Source organism: Neltuma alba, unplaced genomic scaffold (assembly GCF_004799145.2).
Source record: "Neltuma alba isolate B1F8T4 unplaced genomic scaffold, ASM479914v2 tig00011460_pilon, whole genome shotgun sequence".
Taxonomy (NCBI): domain Eukaryota; kingdom Viridiplantae; phylum Streptophyta; class Magnoliopsida; order Fabales; family Fabaceae; genus Neltuma; species Neltuma alba.
The window spans coordinates 2439-20761 of NW_021636134.1; the positions used below are offsets into that span (position 1 = coordinate 2439).

The 18323-nt window shown below is 33.5% G+C and overlaps 3 protein-coding genes and 1 long non-coding RNA gene across 4 annotated transcripts; all 4 read left to right on the top strand.

Annotated features, from left to right (window-relative positions):
• Positions 1-295: 295 nt before the first annotated feature.
• On the top strand, positions 296-1883 carry LOC114713765 (rust resistance kinase Lr10-like). The gene is made up of 2 exons (XM_028898442.1): positions 296-368; positions 717-1883. Exons 1-2 carry the CDS (start codon positions 296-298, stop codon positions 1733-1735), a joined length of 1092 nt encoding a protein of 363 aa, XP_028754275.1. The 3' UTR covers positions 1736-1883.
• A 7931-nt stretch (positions 1884-9814) lies between these two features.
• On the top strand, positions 9815-11491 carry LOC114713764 (uncharacterized). Its single transcript, XR_003737382.1, has 4 exons — positions 9815-9878; positions 10045-10097; positions 10203-10250; positions 11478-11491. It is a non-coding gene; the product is annotated as an uncharacterized LOC114713764 (long non-coding RNA).
• Positions 11492-11654: 163 nt separating this feature from the next.
• Positions 11655-13184, top strand: LOC114713756 (plant-specific TFIIB-related protein PTF2-like). The gene has a single exon (XM_028898435.1). The coding sequence runs from the start codon at positions 11655-11657 to the stop codon at positions 13182-13184; it is 1530 nt and encodes a 509-aa protein (XP_028754268.1).
• A 1603-nt stretch (positions 13185-14787) lies between these two features.
• LOC114713763 (heavy metal-associated isoprenylated plant protein 28-like) lies at positions 14788-16081 on the top strand. Its single transcript, XM_028898441.1, has 3 exons — positions 14788-14856; positions 15483-15558; positions 15672-16081. Exons 1-3 carry the CDS (start codon positions 14851-14853, stop codon positions 16079-16081), a joined length of 492 nt encoding a protein of 163 aa, XP_028754274.1. The 5' UTR covers positions 14788-14850.
• Positions 16082-18323: the final 2242 nt, after the last annotated feature.

Sequence of the window (18323 nt, forward strand, 5' to 3'; positions counted from 1 at the left end):
GGTTATTTGACCGGGTCAGATTAGGGTATTATCAAGCTCAATCAAGAGTAGCTCACCCAAAGGCGTTTCTTACTTTTACATGGACTTGAACTCAAGAGTTCTTGCTTAAGCGACCACAAATCTCCTTTCTACCAGGAACGAATCCTATTGATATGTGGGAATTGCCCCATTTAGGATTGCCAATAAGGGATCTATAGCTTAAATCCAATTCTATCTAATATCTATCATATATCGAACATGCAGTTAGTAATGGAAATTATCCTTTGGCACCCCCAGCCACAGCATAAAAAATTTAATGGGAAGTCCTCATTTTGGGGACCCCAACACAGAGTTCCATGCATATACCAACTTCAAGGTACCTAAACAAAGTATATCGACGAGAACTACTTCTTTAGGAAACCCCAACCATATTCAAGATATAACTTCAATTATGATGGATGCAGTTACTCAGCCAGACGTTAACAACCAAAAAGTTAAAAATGCACAAGAATAAAGAAAAACAAGTTGGGGATCAGAAAGTGCCTAACCCTTCATGAAATTGTTTAAACATTTACTACCATCAGTAAGAAATTTCCCTTTCAACGTTTGGGAGGGGAAAACATTCGACAACGCTGACATTTATGCAAGTGAAATTAATTGAAATTCTCTGGAAATTTTGTTTTATGTTGCTTCATTTTCTTCTCAGTTATTTTTTTCCCCTCTTTTTTTGCCCGCAGTTGCCTATTGGTTTGCAGCAAAATTTGCTTTGGGATTCCCAATTTTTGTGGGGTTTCTAATATATAAAATGAGAAGGAGGCATTTATCTGAGTATGATGACATTGAGGACTTCCTACGAAGTCACAGCAATTTAGTGCCCATCAAATACTCTTACTCTGACATAAGAAGAATGACAAAAAATTTCAAGCATAAGTTAGGAGAAGGGGGTTATGGTTCTGTATATAAAGGAAAGCTTCGAAGCAAGCGTGATGCGGCTGTTAAGCTATTAGGCAAGTCAACAACGGATGGGCATGATTTCATCAATGAAGTTTCCACCATTGGAACTATTCGTCATGTAAATGTGGTGCAACTGATAGGATTTTGTGCAGAGAGAAGAAAGCAAGCTCTTGTTTATGAGTTCATGCCAAACGGATCTTTAGATAAATACATACTTTCTGAGCATGAAAAATCATCAATAAATTATGAGAAGATCAATGAGATTTCTTTAGGGGTGGCTCGTGGGATTGAGTACCTACATCAAGGTTGCGACAAGCAAATCCTACACTTTGATATCAAACCTCACAATATTCTTCTTGATGAGAATTTTTCTCCCAAGATTTCAGACTTTGGATTGGCAAAACTATATCCAACAGATAAAAGTATTGTGTCTCTAACTGCAGCTAGAGGCACAATGGGATACATGGCTCCTGAATTGCTGTATAAAAACATTGGAGGCATCTCACACAAGGCTGATGTTTATAGTTTTGGGATGATGCTGATGGAAATGGCAGGAAGAAGAAAGAACTATGATGTTGTGCAGAATTCGTGGCAGACTTACTTTGCGAAATGGGTTCATGATCAGTTTGAAGAAACAATATTTAAAAGCAATGCCACAGAAGAAGAGAAGAAGATAGCCCAGAAAATGATTACAGTTGCTTTTACTTGCATACAGCTGAGCCCAAGTGATCGCCCCTCAATGAGCAGAGTAGTGGAGATGCTTCAAGGAGATGTTGATGTCTCAGAGATCTTCAGAGCATAGTACGAGAGACAGTTCGATTTTAACATAAGATGTGTAAACAAGTTCTTATAATTAGAATCAGAGGTAGTATATATCAATCTAAGAAATATTGTAAACCTAACTCTAGATCATTTTCTTATGGTTTGAAAATTTTCACGCATTAGTTTTGCAGTGTACGATTCAAAAATAAAGGAATCACCCCCAACCCACCAGGTTATGGATCAATGCATTACACACATTTCTTAATTTGCGGCATTATGAAATGTTCCCAAATCCTTTCACAGTAAAAATCAAAATCAGCTCTATGGAAATGAATAAAGTAATCAGCAAAAAACGCTCACCTGTTCCAGGGCGTTGATGGCAAACTGGGCAATGTACAGCTGTTCGATTCGTAGCTAGGGTTTAATCAGGTTCTTCCAAGTTGGCAATCGCTTGAAATGACCTGGTAAAAAGAGCATTGTCCCAAATCCTTTTTCCCGCCACTTCATGGAAGCAATGCTCTTTCCTCCGTATGCTAGAACGAAGACCCCAACGACAAAGGAAAACTGGTGCGACGTTTCCCAAAAAGGGGGGGAAAAAGGCTAATGCGAAGGGAGGCTCTTTATGCATACTGACTAATTGGGCTTCCTTTTCTAGCCCCAAATCAAAGATCCAAACGTGCACATGAGTACCTGTCATTTGTGGTCAGCCTAATCAAAGAACCTCACGGGCCTTGCACAGAGAACTGTAAATATATGAATTCCGAGAAGCTTCATGTTCCAGACTAAAACATACAGGATACCGGGCATTCGCGTGGCATCGGCGGTGTTCACAACTGGGGATTGAGCTGCTGCTGGTCATTTTCTTCTTCTTTTTAATCGTCTTGTCTTTGTTTAGAAACTTCTGCGTTCTGCTATGAAATTAAGCTGGGGATTGCTAATAACATGAAACTAAGCATTCGCGGGGAAAAAAAATTCGAAGGAGGCAATAATGTTTATGTGTTATTCTGGTTTTCTGAGTATAATTTACGTAGGAAACAATGTTAGGGCAACAAACATAGTTGAACAATACAATTTTACGAGTCCTGATTGACCCTATGCATAATGCGTTCATATTGATTTCTTGTTGCCTCGTGTAAAATTAACTTCTTGTTGGCTTGTCTGGAATTTTCTCTCAAGGGTCATGTATTAGCTAAATAAGCCCTTTGTATGTAACTTGTGCTTTCCAGCGGATCTATTGGTTGATTCCGATAGAAATATATGTGAACCAAGTTCAGTTAGAGTCCTAGGATTCCCATCCCTATTCATCATCTTCTATTCCAATGTAAGATAATTTACCACGAAGAATTCATCTCTTTTGTTTTTTTGGGGGGGGTGTTGTAAAACTGGTGAGTAACTACCATTAGATTTGTTCAACTTAGAGCTTGTATGTGTGTAATATGAAGAATGAGAATGCTCATATGTCTTTGTATGTGTTTGGACTCGTAGCTTGTGAGAGAGAAGGGGGTAGAAGATGAGATGACAGGCCTGTTCATGAAAGGCGAAACTACAGTGACAATCTGAATGAACATTCTACCTTGGGGGCATCAGTCTCCCCTGCATGGCACCATGTTTTAGGTGTACTTGATTTCAGGTAACTAGTACTCCCTGTTTCAGTCTGATGGAGAAAGCTTCTGTTTTGGAGAAAAGGGAAAATTCCATCAAAGAATGAAATTGCAAAGGGCATGCGAACCAAAAAACGTGGGCATCATCGGCTAATTACAACAAAAGAAAATATGAGTAAGTTAGAGACATCAGAAGAAGTTCAATATGTCAATAGCCCCTCTAGTGGGATCGGATGGTTCTCTAACAAAGCATATGATCTCAAATGATGAAGATGTGATGCTACTATAACCACGTTGGTTTCGAGAACCCCACGTTGCTAATTCAACAGATGTAAGAATTCTGGTAGAGAGAGCACGTGTGTGTGTGTGTTTTTTTTTTTTTTAATTTGCTTTGGTTGCTGAAATGAACATTCATTGTCTCTGCAACTTTCTATATTGTCACGCCTAGTTCACATCTGCTGTCACTTGTGTCTAAAGTGACAATGATTGGCTGATCAATGTGCGTGTGTGCTAATTCTTGTTACTGGCATCATCCTGAATGCTGATTACATCCTTGTTAATTGAAGTAAAGGCATTTTTGCCATGGGCGTAAAATTAAAACATAATGAACTACGGGTTACTCAAGAAGTTTAACTTTCAAGTGCGCAGAACTTCGTATTATTAATGGGTATGGTCTTGTCTTAATAACAAGTAGCATAAACATGTTGATACACTAGAACTTGTCATTATGCATGCTACTCATTTGTTGTAGGACTTTTTGTTAATTACATTCCTTTCTTATGGTCTCATAGTGAGTTTTTCTATTATTAATGGGCATGAACCAAGAAGGAACCACCATCTTTATATCCTGAGAAATTTTTGTGTGACACTACATGTTAACTTGTTGTGTGTGTTCTTTCACCTCTTATTTCCTTTCAACTTCATTTATTTAACCAAGCCTGGATGAATGGCTATTGGACAATTATATTAGGTTCCATGTCTTCTCATATGCTTTTAAACTTGCAGAATATTAAACATTTACATCATTACATCATTGATCAGTGAATCCAAATGGCTGGAACTGCTAGCTCTGAGTCGAAGACCACATTATAGGCTCACCTTATTTACCGGTGTAAGAAATGCCGAAGAATTGTAGCTTCAGATGAGAATATTGTTTCCCGTAAGCGTGGAAAAGGAGAAGCAAGTTTCAAATGGAGGAAGAGAAATGAGAACACAGAAAAGCAACCAGTGGACTGTACCTCAGTACTTGTCCAACCCATGAAGTGGATGCAAACAGGTTTTTGGGTTACTTCAACTGGGCAGGTATGCAGTGTAGCTGCGGAGCGTGGGTGAATCCTGCATTTCAGCTGCATAAATGTCGTTTAGATGAGTGCTATATATGACTCAATCACTTCTCAGCTTCCCCACAATCCACATCTGAGGCTTGGAAAAACTTGATAGTAGTAATACCTGAACATCAGTAAAGAGCTTTTCCTTATGGTTTATGGGAACTTTAGCATATGGAGTTTTGTACAGATTTGGTCTCCTGCACCACCATAATAGAAAAAAGTTAGTGCACATTTTTTTGAGCAATTGAAATCTAATTTAGACATTCAAAAGTTATTATTACTATTTTATTTTAGAATATAGCATAAGTTTCCCGGCATGCCTTTTTCTTTTTTTGGGTGAATCGGCATGCTTATTATTCATGAATTCTGTGTCTTTTGCTGTATTTTTCAACCTTGAGAAAACCATTTTGCAGATGCCTCTGTTTTCTTCAATATTCAATTTGGTACCTGTAATATCCTAAAAAAAAAAGTAATTGAAAAATAATATAATATAATATAATATAATAATTTAAAAAAAAAAAAAGAAAAGGTCCAACTTTCCACCGATATTTTGGTGGAAAGTTGAAGGGGGGGTGGAAAATTGGGGAGGGGGTGGAAAACGTGGGGTTTGGGTTTGAAAAAACCCCTCCCCCAATAATTGTGTGGGGGTGTTAAATACCCCCCACAATTCATTTTTCCTCCCACGGCAAACGCAAGAAGAAAGAGAGAAAGAGAAGAAGAAAAAAAAGAGAGAGAGAGCCAAAGAGTGTGTGAGAGAGAGGAGCATACCGGTGAAGCAGAGGGCAAGCTTTGAAGATATTTTAGGTACATAAAACTACTTCTTTTTATCAAACTTTCTTTATAAATATTTCCTGTATATTTTAAGCTTCCTATTTATGTTATTACTATAGTGATTGGAGAAAATTTTGAGACTTGTATATGATTTAACTATTGAGTTTTGACAAAAGATGACTATAGAAATTTAGAAGTAAATGAGTTGTTAATTTTAATCGGTTTAGATTTCTCTATTTGTTGGTTTTTAGTATTTAAATAAATTTTTCTAATTGAAAAATCTGTTATATATGATTTATATTATATTTTTACCGATTAAATTTAAGTTAAATAATTTATTTGGATTGTTTGATATATTATTGAGATTTTAATCGGTTTGGATTGGTCCATTTGTTGGTTTTAGTGCTTAAATGGATTTTTCTAGTTGAAAAATATGTGATATATGATTTATATCATATTTTACCGATTAAAATTAAGTTGAATAATTTAATTGAGGTGTTTAACCTATTATTAAGATTTTAATCGGTTTATTTTTATTTATTGGGTGACTGGAGGTTTTAAAATAATTATTGTAGCTAAAAAGTTTATTATTTATGGAAATATATATATGGTAGTTATACCATTAAAGTTTTGATTAGATTATTTATTTATAAATATTTGAAATATTATTGAATTTTTGATAGTTTGATTTTGAGGTTTAAACTTAAATGAGGATTTTTAGAGTTTATAATATGATAATTTTATATTTAGAAATTGTTGAAAATCCTTTTTATTAAGGTAAATAATTTGGAGGTGGTAAATAAATAATTTGGGGTTGTTAGAAATTTTAAATTGTTGCTAAAATACTTAATAATTTTTGGGTTATGAGAGTTGCGGGAATTTAGAGTAAAAATTTAAATAATATGGAGAAGTTTAATTAATTAATTAATTAGTTTATATTAATATGTGGTTATATTAATTGTGTAGATTAATTATTGGTTGAGCAAAGGATTGACCTTGTGGTAATCCTTAGTATTGCTTTGGCGAGAGGTAACCACTTTCCACTTGTTATATGTGCTAATATGTTGTTTGTGAGTATTTTGCTGTTTTCAGAATAATATTTGATATTTGGAACTTGAGTAGATATGTTATATCTTTTGAGCTTTGAAAATTGTCTTGTGGGATTTTTGGAATGGTGATTGAGAAGTTTGGAAAAGATATATGATTTATATCTTATGGATTATACTGAGAAAAGATTGAGGCATTTTTATTATATTGTGAATGATTGGTTGTTATTTGGATTTTAATTGAGTCCTATCCTACCACGTGGTAAGGCCGCCATTGGTGCACATTGGTTGGCTTCTTCTTTCGTCCCCCATAGTGAGGGATAGGCCTTTGTGGCTTCTTATTCGTCCCCCAAAGTGAGGGATAGGCCCATATGGTTGATTGATCCCCCAGAGTGAGGGATAGACTTATGTGGCTTGTGTGTTGGCCCCCATAGTGAGGGTTTGGATGATTGAAATTATATTTCTATGGATATATCTATAGTTCTCGAGAATTTATAACTGTCCCACTTGACACCTCACGAGCACGTGTTAGTATGTATGATGAGTTGGAAAGTTGGTTACTGAGGCATTTGTCTCACCCCGTGGTTTAACATTTTCAGGCGATAGTTCAGGTGGTGGCCCATCAGGGAAGGCTCCGGAGGCATAGTGTGCTGTTATAGCTTGTATAGCCTCCCTGCTTTTGTTCTATGTGTTGACTTGTTATATATTGCCACATAGGGCTCATCTACCATCATGATGTAAAATAATACTTTTAATTACTACTATCTGGTATGATAGGGCCGTGAGGAGGTCCGAGACATTTTAGACTTTGCGTATTACACTGATTTGATAATGTTGATTTTTCACTAATGGGCTCTATGACTTATATTAAAATGTTTTATCAGTTCGTATGTTTGAAAGTGTAAGTTTGGTTTGGGCTAACGGTTGAATGATATTTCTGGACTTTGAAAGTCCAAGGCCCAAGTGAACGATTAATGTGGCTCGTAATATAAGTTTATTTCTTTTAACCATGATAGCAATTTTAAAATTTTAAGGTTTCTTCTTTTCTATCATGGTTAATCATTCAAATAAATTGTTGGATTTAATCTAAAATGGTTTTGAAAGAGCGGTTGTCACAGTACCCATGTTTTCTTCTCGTTTTATTAAATCATTCAATTTTGCTTTATTAGTACTGTTAACGAAGCTATAAAACTTAACGGTTTTAATGGAACAAAATTAAATGATTTAATAAAAAAGAGGAAAAAAAAGGCATTTGTATTAAATTTAAAAAAAGTATAAATACTTGCAGAAATATTTTCTTCTATCAACCTCTCCAACTGCTTCAAGAGTCCGTCCAAATCACATTTACACCCTTGAATTTTATTAAAATCATTTCTTTTCTTCTAAAATATGAACTTAGATTTAATCTTAAGTTTTTACCATAAGTCTGCAGCATATTATACAAAAGTAAGAAAATAATGAAACATATACAGATATGTCTATCGATTAAAAATTTGAAATCAAACTAATTTGAAATGTAACTTTTAATTTCATGATTTTAAAATTAAATTTGTAACTATAGTAAGGAATTGCAAAAAAAAAGGACCAAAATCTAAAAAAAAAAAAAATTTAAGTATGTCCTTAACTAAATAGGGATATTTTTTAAAAGATTATTTGTTTTTTGTTTTGAAAGGTTTTAAAAAATATCATGAAATTCTGAAAAAAATTTCCATCTCACACGCATATCATATTCCGTTACAAGCAATATTTTAAAAACCAAACCAGATGTCAAACTGAAAAGATTAACGGGTCATGATTCAAACTGTTAGATCGGTTAGACCGTTTGATCGGACTGTTAATATAATAATTAGATAAAAATAATATTACATAAATATGTAATGATGTATATAAGAATAAAACATCAAATTTTCAAAAAACACTATAATCTTTGAAATAATTGACAAATTAAATTATAAAGTGATAAAGTGATTTTTTATGATTTTAGATACAGGTATGATTAGTAATAAAAAAATCAAAAGAATGAAATTAAATATATAAAAAATTAATTTTAAAAATACAGTAAATTTTTAAGATGTATCCTGCAGATATGATGTGATCTCACAATTAATTCAATGAGCTCTCTTCAAAGTTAATATTAAAAAATAAAAAAATAAAAAGTATAAGTGGCAAAAACAAATCGATTGGATATACTATATCCACGTCTAACTCATCCACCTCACTTCAAAAAGATAACATTGAAAAAAGAGATGATATTAGTAGCCTTCAAAATTGGTTCTCTTCAGAAATTTTTAAACGGATTTTTTTTAATAAAAAGATTTTTTTAAAACAAAATACTCCCTCCGCCCTAATTATAAAAGCTAATTGACTAATTTGAGAAATTTGAGAAAAAAATTAAGTTAGTTATTTGTAATAAATACATGTTGTCTTTTCTAAAATATATTTACTAATTAAGTATATTGGCTATAACTATCATTGTTAGAAAGACTATCTTAAAAAAAATGTATAAATATGAGAGACAAAATGGATTGGAGGTCTTATATTTAGGATCAAAATAAAAATCAAACAAGACCTTGTATTAAAGAGCAAGTATAATATTTATTAGTAATCATTTAATTTCAATTTACCAAGAAGTGTTTCATACGATAATATAATTAATAAATAATTAATATGTATATATATTTATAAGATATAAGATTAAATATATTTATAAAAAAATATATTTATAAAAAAAACAACAAGATACATATCTTATAGGTTTTCACACTCTCTTTTTTTTTCCCTAAAAGCAAAAATTTTTTGTTTTTTTCAAAACCATGATTTTAAACTAAAACCATGTTTTGACTTAAAACCATGGTTTTGGTTTTTTTAAGGGTGTAAACACCCCCCGTACGAGGGCGTTGCTCTCTCTCCCTCTCCGGTGGCTGCTTCTTCATCTTTTGTTTCTCCCGTTCGACTCTCTTAAATTCCAGCGACGAAGAACGGCCCTGAGATCGGAGGAGGAGACAACGGTTCTTCTTTCATCTCAAGAGAAGAATCGATTTTACAGATAAGAGTTTCACCCCTCTTCCTTCTTCAATGAATATATCCCCCTATTTCAATCTTCATCTTCTATCCTCGACTTCTTCTTCATCCTCCTTCTTTGATCTTCATCCCCGTTCTGTATGAGACTCAATACCCCGTTCTGTAATTTCGCTCCTGCGAAGTTCGACTTCCACGTTCTCCCGATCTCTGCGCCTCTGCCTCTGGACGGTAGCCGTCGTTGGCGGCTGTATCTGCATCTCTGCCTCTCGTTGTTGCGTCCTTTTTATGGCTCCAGATTCTCGCCGTCGAACGTATCAGATCTCAACCTGACTTCGGTGCCCTGCGCCCTCCCCTCTCCCAGTTAGCCTTCTACTTTGTTCTTCGTGAGTTTGTGTGCTTTTGGGCTTTGGCTTTAGGTTCGTCTTCTCTCCAGACTCCAATTTTAAATTCACTTTATGATTTTTGTTGAATATTGAATGTGTTTGTGTTTTAAATTGAGTACTGACTAATCCTAAGTGCTTGTGTGTTCGTGAGAAGATTAGTTAAATGCGCTCTGTATATGCTTGTTTCAATTTTCAACAGTAAATATTTAGCTGCTGGACTGGACTATTGGGTCGTAGAGTGGACTATTTCTGGTATGTGGTAATTGAAGAACCTTCTTTTGAAATTCAGAATCACATTGAAGAGTCTTATAATTATACTCAATTGTTGAACCATTGTTATTTCTTTCTGTGTTAAAGGTGACTTTGGAAAGCTTACTGTTTCATGCATGTTGACAGCATGAGGAGGTGAATTGATTAAATAGAACTCTTGTGATGGTGAAATAAAGGCTAATTATATATTTAAGCCTAATCTTTAATGATTTCTTTTTTCCTTTTTAGTCACATCGATGGATTTTGCTTTCAATGTTTGATAGCACTCAAAACTACCCTTCTAGACTTGGCATTTGTCATAATGACTACATGTCCTATAAAATTTGCTGTTCCTATGCTGGCAGCACAATAATATTAAGTGTTTGTATGTGGTTGAGTTTTTAGAGCCTTTTAAAACACAACGTTAAACAATTTCTCCCAGGCCCTTTCAACTACATTCAGGTTAGGTTTGGGAGATTGCAAGACAATGACCGTGGTAAAGAAGTCCTAAAGCCAAATTAGACTTGATTCCAAGTAGAGTAAACATTTATCATGTCATAAGTCTGTACATGAATTGGGCATCTTTAGCTGTGGTCTACTTATAGTTACGTAATCTTGGCCACCTCTTTCATGTTATCGTTTGAGGCTCTTCGAGCATCTTGGAAGAAGCAATTGGAATGAGGTGTTGAGACTTAAGACTTTCAAAATGAATGGAAATATGCATTACCTTAGGCATGCCTAACTAGCTAGCTTCACTGTCATTTACCAACTTAATTACCATTGTTGTTTTCAAATGAATTTTCAATTGATGTTGCTTGAGCAATGAAAACGTCTTCTAACCAAGCATAAAGCTGAGCAGACTAAAAAAGGAAGGGAAAATCATGAAAGTTCCCCCCATGATTCCAAGTGGAACTTGAAGTGAAATTAGAGATCATGGCAATTCAATCCACCAGCAATTAAGCAAACTAACAACCATCAGTGAGACGGAAGCAATGACCCCTTAAAAATTCAACGCTACTAATAGATTTCTTATTTTTGGGGGTGGGGATGGTGGGAATGCTGTTCTATAACAACCATCAGTGGGTATGATAAATTACCTGATAAACACGGAATTTTCAAGTAAATCTTCTACTTAGAAAAAAATTATTTTTTTCTGGTATGTGTGCGGTATGTTTAGGATTCTCGTTTTATATGCACAACTAAGATTTATGATTTTACACATAGGATTTTAGATCTTAAGGAATGCTGTTCTATAATTCTATAAATAAGTTTGTTCAACTAGTTGTGGATGGGCTAAGCAAATTTCATAAGAAGATTAACATGAATGTAATGTTTTCGAATCATATTACTGTATTAACCTATTATTTGTTTGACTAAATGCAGTGCTGCTATCTCCATGCTAGTCTCCCAGTGAATTACGTGGAGTCTTGCGTAAAAAAGTGTAGCTTCCCTGCTTGTTCAGTATCCTCTCTCAAGTTAGAACTTGACTTCGCTCACCAAACAGTTCCTTGGAAGCAATACGTTTGAAAACAATTCCCCTTTTGAAATTTGTGGTACACTATGGCAAGCACACGTTCCTGCAAAAGTTGTAGGAAAACTTCTCTTGTTAGGGATGATGTGTCTGGGGATTTGATATGTTCCTTGTGTGGTGTTGTTCAAGAATATGATCAGTTTGAAGCCCATATTGGTGGCATCAATGGTCCACAAGGAACATTCATCCGTGTTGGAACTTCTGGTGCAGGTACTATATATAGTTACAAAGAAAGGAAATTCTTTCAAGCCCAAAGTTTGATAGATGAATTAACTTCTAGATTAGGTATATCTTCAAAAATGAGTGATATTAAAGCGATGATTTCTACCATCACAGAGGGTGAATTTGGGCAAGGTGATTGGTTTCAGGTTTTAATTGGTGCATGTGTGTATATAGTGATGCGAAAGGATAATCGCCCAATGTCTATGGCTGAAGTGGCATGGGCAGCCGGATGTGATGTTTACGAATTGGGTAGGATGATTAAACGAGTTATTGATTTTATGGATTTGAAAAAATCAGATTTTCCAGAGTTTGATATCGTGCATTCATTGGAAAGGGTCCTTAAGATTTCACCATCTTTTGCTAGAATTGACAGAAGCAAAGTAGACAGAATGCGCAAGCAGGGGATATTTTTGTTACAGTGTGCAATGAAGTGGTTTTTGAGTACCGGACGTAAGCCACTTCCATTGGTAGTTGCTGTTTTAGTTCTGGTCGCTGAATTGAATCAAGTTGAAATTGGAATTAGCGAGTTGGCCAAGGAAGTTCATGCTGTTGTTTCCACTTGTAAAACACGATACAAAGAGCTTTTAGAGAAACTTGTAGAAGTGGCACAAGTTTTGCCTTGGGGAAGAGATATCACCACTAGAAACATTGTCAAACATGCACCATCTGTAATTAAGTATTTGGAGACAAAGGCTATGTTGAAACCTGTTGATAAAAGGAAAGACCTAGATCGTCCTGAGGCTAATTTGGCAGAGATGGTTAGTGAATGTTTAAGAAAACTCGATGAAAATGGACACAAGACTGATTCCATAAACCTCCCAAGTGATTCTCATTGTAGCATATCACAAAACAATATTCACTCTACAAGACCAAGTGCTAGGGATGCAAACAAACTGCTTTATTCACCTGAATGTTTGTCCATGTTGTATGAGCAATCTTCCGAGAGGGTCGATCTTCAGGATTGTAGTGAGTGGTGGAATGGAAAATCAGAATTGAGCAAAAAGCTTGTGCTCAAACAGTTACTCGAGAAGGATGTCGGATTCGAATCCATGCCACCTTCTTTTATTTCAAACTGCTTGAAATGTGAGATGAGAAGAGAGAAGATCAATGCTGCTAAGGTGCGTATAGATAGAATAATGCATCCATGGAATTCTGATTTGGGTGCTGATTGTTCTGAGAAAAAGTTCAAGAGAAGAAGAAAGCTTGTTGATGGAGTTGATTGGGAAGACCTGATTATTGAGACCTTACTTCTTCATCAAGTAAAGGAGGAGGAAATTGAGAAGGGATACTACGGTACGTTGCTGGATTTGCATGTGTTTAACTCTGGCATTGTATGAGATTTTCCTAATTTTCTGGCTTTGTAATTAGCTCCTGCTTGGAGTTTCTCATCAGTCCGTATAGCGTTTTTGCTTTTCTTGTTATCTTCATTTTTTTTTCTGGCGAATTATCCACAGGTATCTCCATTATTAATATTTGTTGATAGAAGATAAAATTTTATTCAACTAAATTTATATGAATTCGTGAGTCTGTTCCCTTTTCTAAAGTATAATGAAAGTTTAATCATTTGAGTTGTTTTATACAGATAAAAAGAATATGCAAGTACATAAATTAGGCCATTTTTGCATACATAACTTTAATGATATTTTGAAATGGAGCTGGTATGTTAGACGCCATGCAACCCTATGCATATATGAATAAAAATGTGCATAAACTTTTCACCTTGCATAAAAATGTCGAACGTTATAGCTTTTCCCACCCCTTTTTTCAATAATTTTATCAACTTTATATTTTATCACTTGTTTTTTTAATATTTTTCTCAATTACTTTTTTCAATCATATGCATTGAAACTACTTTTTGATTAGGAGTTTCATTAATATAAGCAATCAATAGGTATTTAAATAAAAATTATATAGTTGGGAGATAAAGTGAATTAAAATCTTATAGTTATTATTTAAAATGAACTATTTGTCTAGCTCTTGTCTACAGCATGAGGTAGTATATTTTTTTTATCTTATTTATAAGATACTTCCAACATATTTTACACAGGCTAAGAAAAATCTTAAAATGTATTAACTCTCTATTAAAACATAACAACTTTTCAACCTTACTCCTATTTAACATATACATCTTCAAAAAAAAAACTATATATACTATAATAAATGAAGAACAAATAATATATTTATGTTAAAAATTTAATGAAATAACTTATAAATAGGATTAGTAAAATCTTTTCTTTCTATACTATAAATAAGATTATAAAAATATTATATAAAAGCGAGTCGTAAAGTAGTTTCCTCAATTGCGTGCACCACGCGCACCATTGAACTTACAGCGACAATTTTCATACATATAAACAAATGATCCCACGCCACGCGGTGCCTACCCGTTAATTCTAAGAGGTCAAACTCGAAAGATTTCGTTGGAAGATTCCATATGATTAATTGACGATCGGTAACTTAATTAATTAATCAAGCCCTAATTATAAAATAATAATCTGGTGATCGTGAATTTTATTACTACTACTCCGATTCTAAATATAAGACTTATTTTCTAGTATAATTTATACTACAAAATAGATCTCATATTTAAAACCGGAGCCGTATTAATTAAGCAAGGTTTATTTTTTGTTGCGGTTATTTTCTCAGAACCCTACAAATATCTAAAGCATTTTCCATGCACTTTCACATCATGGCTCTAGAACAAACATAGGTCTATAGATAAAGAGTGCATATACATTGTCATCAACTTCACAATTAAGCAAATTGATTGGAGGGCAAGAAATCTTCCTGGGGACCACACGTGTGTGACATCATAGTACTATTTCTTATAGATTTGTCTCAAATTATTATTTTGCTTGGCTTCAACAGGACAACATAAAGGCTTGTCTCTCTTTTGCCTATAAATAGATCATATGGTTTTATGATTTCTTCTATACAGTTCTCTAGGAAGCTTAAAACATTTGCTTCCCAAGCGTTAAGCTCTCTTCAATTCCAACTTTCATCATGACGGTAATAACAGATATATATTTCTGGTTGTTATTTTGTTTCTTCACTTTTTATTAGAAATATTTGAATATCATTTCGTCACTTCTAGCTATAAAAATTATTGCACCGCCTCCTCTAGACAAGAGATTTATTTTAACTATAAATATAATATCTCAATCAATTTTATCTTTTAAATTTATAATTTTTCTTTAAAATATCAATATTGATTACACGTAATAATCAAGAAGCAATTACAAATGCACATGATTAAAAAAGATATCTTTGTAAAACTAATATACGCTTGTTATAAATAAGATGGGGTGGACGAAGTATAAACCTAGCTATTTTACCAATAATGCTCTATAGCACATATGTATCATTGATAATTTCTTTTGTTATTATTTCAGAATATACATTTCGTATCATCATTTTTTTTTTGGGTGCTTTAATGTATATATCTGTTCGTGTGTGTGTCTGTATATATAAACAGAGCAGTGCCTTTTTTTTGTTTTGGCGTGTGCTTTAAACTCTAGATGGACTATTATTGATGTAAGTGCAGCCTCAAAATTCAATTATGTCAGTGAATGCTATCATTTGTTCTAACCTTTGGTTTTCTCTTCTATTGTTTTGTTGTACACACACACACACAGATAGTAGAGATCAGCGTGAATATAGACTGCGAAGGTTGTGAACGCAAGATAAAGAAGGCCCTTCAAAAGCTACCTGGTAAGAACCTTACATTTTTCTAATCTCTGATCTAAATTACTATACATATATATAGTAGTATCATCAAGATGTTTAATCCTTACATTTTTAATAGTCAATGAAAATGTCTGCAGGAGTTGATGATGTCGACATAGACATGAGAATGCAGAAGGTAACAGTGATGGGATGGGCAGATCAAAACAAGATTCTGAAGACTGTGAGGAAGACTGGCAAGAAGGCAGAGCTGTGGCCATATCCATATGAACCAGAATATCACGGCTTCGTCCGCCATTACTGCAACAATAATAACAACCTCAGCTATGAATATGACAATGACGATGACGATAATGGAAGAGGAAGACGAAGAAGAACATCTGTTTCCAACTATTATTCTTCGTCTTCTTCTTACAACTATTACAAGCATGGGTATAATAATGGAGACGACTTTGGGTACTACCAGAAGCCAATTGGTTCAATGATGGTCAGTGAAAAGGCCATGTCTGTGTTCAGTGATGAAAACCCTCATGCTTGTGCTATAATGTGACATGTATATATATATTCAGTTTCATGTGTCCCCCACCCCCCTTTTTTGGAAGAATAAATTAGGGTTTGCTTTTGTGTGTGAAATGTAAATAGAGCCATTTGGGAAGCATCCATGGAGCGGGAACAAGGTAAGCTATATATAATGCCAACAGATGTAGCGGATTGCGTACGCATATGGTGGATGTTTGATTAAATTCATGTGTTATTTGATTATATTTTTTTTTTATTTGGTACTCTTTCTGTCCTTAGTGTATGATTTAATTGAAAAATTGATATTGATATTATAGATTTGACTTATTTCACATGTTTATTAATTTTTTTTCAAATTAACTTTATTGTTATTTTCACAATAATAATAATAAAGTAAAAGAGAGAGGTAAGAAAATCAAAAAATATGCTTAGGATGTTTTAGAAAAAACAAATTATATTAACTAATTTAACTCACATTTTTACTCTACTCAAATTAGCTAATTAAATCTTATATTAAGGACTACAAGAGTAGTATTGTTTAAGTGCCACAAGAGCCTATGTTACCAAATGTTGCCATAGTGCTTGTAAATATTACTACCTCCTTTCCTGTCTTTAATATAAAAGTTAATGGAAAAGTTAAATTTGGTTCTAAATATAATATCATAATTATTTTTGTCCCCCTTATTTATCTATACCAAATCTATTGATTACATATGTATGTTAAGGTACTTTGCATCAAAAGTAGTTTCAATCCAAATGATTTAAGAATGTATTTCAGAAAAATCATCACATATGTTAAACATACAACTAATTTGATTGCTTTTTTTAATCTACCCAAATTAGTTAAATAGATATTATATTAAGAATGAAAGATAATAATATTTTAATGTCAACAGTGAGTTACCTTAGTGGCATTATGAGCTGGCATTATGAGCTCAAAGCAAATTAAACTATAAGGAACAAACATTATACTTTCTTTAAGATATCACTGCGTGTAAGTGAATGATTTAAAACGGTAAAAATGCCCCTGGGCCTTTCTTCTAAATAAAGAAGATATATAAGTATAGATTTGTTTATATTTTATTTTAATTAAAAAAACTTGTTAAATATATATTCGTTCAACCCGTCACTGGGGATTACGCCGGCGACCTGGTGGTTGCTGGCCTTTTTTTTTTTTTTTTTGCCAGGAAAATTATTTAAGGAAAGCGTTGGGATGGGATTTGATCCCACGGGCCAGCAAAAGGATAGACCACTGTTAGGTCAATAATAATTTCTTAACATTATAATGCAAAAAAAAAAAGTTAATTTTTTTTACTCTAGCTTTATCTCATGAAAACAATTTATTTGGTAAAGACAAGTTTTCATTAAAAAATAACAAATTTAAACTTGATATTATAACAACACATTCTTTCTTGATACATAATGTGAAATAACACGTGAATTAATTAAAAATAACCATAATTTATCTAGGAATGATAAATTTTGCTTAGAAAATTATAAATCTAAACTTGAGATTAATAATATACTTTTTCTTGATACATAACGTGAAATTAAAAAAATAAAGAGATATTTTAATTTTATCATTTTTCTTTAATTTAAAATTTTTACTTTGAGTTCATTTTCCCTCTTTCGTTTTCAAAAACGGAAGAAAATTAAACCCTAGTCTTTATAGTTATAGTGAGTTTTGAATTAGGTCCTTGCACTATTTTTTCTTTTTAAGCGCTCCTTATAATTTCAGCAGTTAGTCACATTGATTCTTCTGTTTTCAAAAACGTCAAAAGGACAGAACGACATTAACTTGCTAAAGCGGATGATGGTTCATTGATCGGCTATCTTGCTGAAGGGCATTTTGCTGTCCATCTCGCCAAATACGTTGCTGATCTCTCCCATCTATTCATTTGAAACAGAGGCTAGTTCACTCTAGTCTTATCCAGTGGTGAAATAGGATATTGAAAAATCAACATATTTTAGTTTTCCGAAGTCCTTACCTACACGTACCCAAATGTTAACAAGATTTGCCACTGCAGACTTTTGTATGTAGATACGGGTTTCTTTTTCATTCTTTTGGGATAAAGCCGAATAGGAGAAATCCATTTTGGGTAAATTAATAGACCAAAACAAGAATAAACGTTTCAATTTTCTAATTGACACCATGGCTAAATTATTACTTAATCAATGAAATTTGCGCACCGGCTATCAAAAAGTGGAAATTTTTTCCATTCTAATTGTACCCATATTGATATGAAAGGTTTATAAACAAAATAACAAGGAAA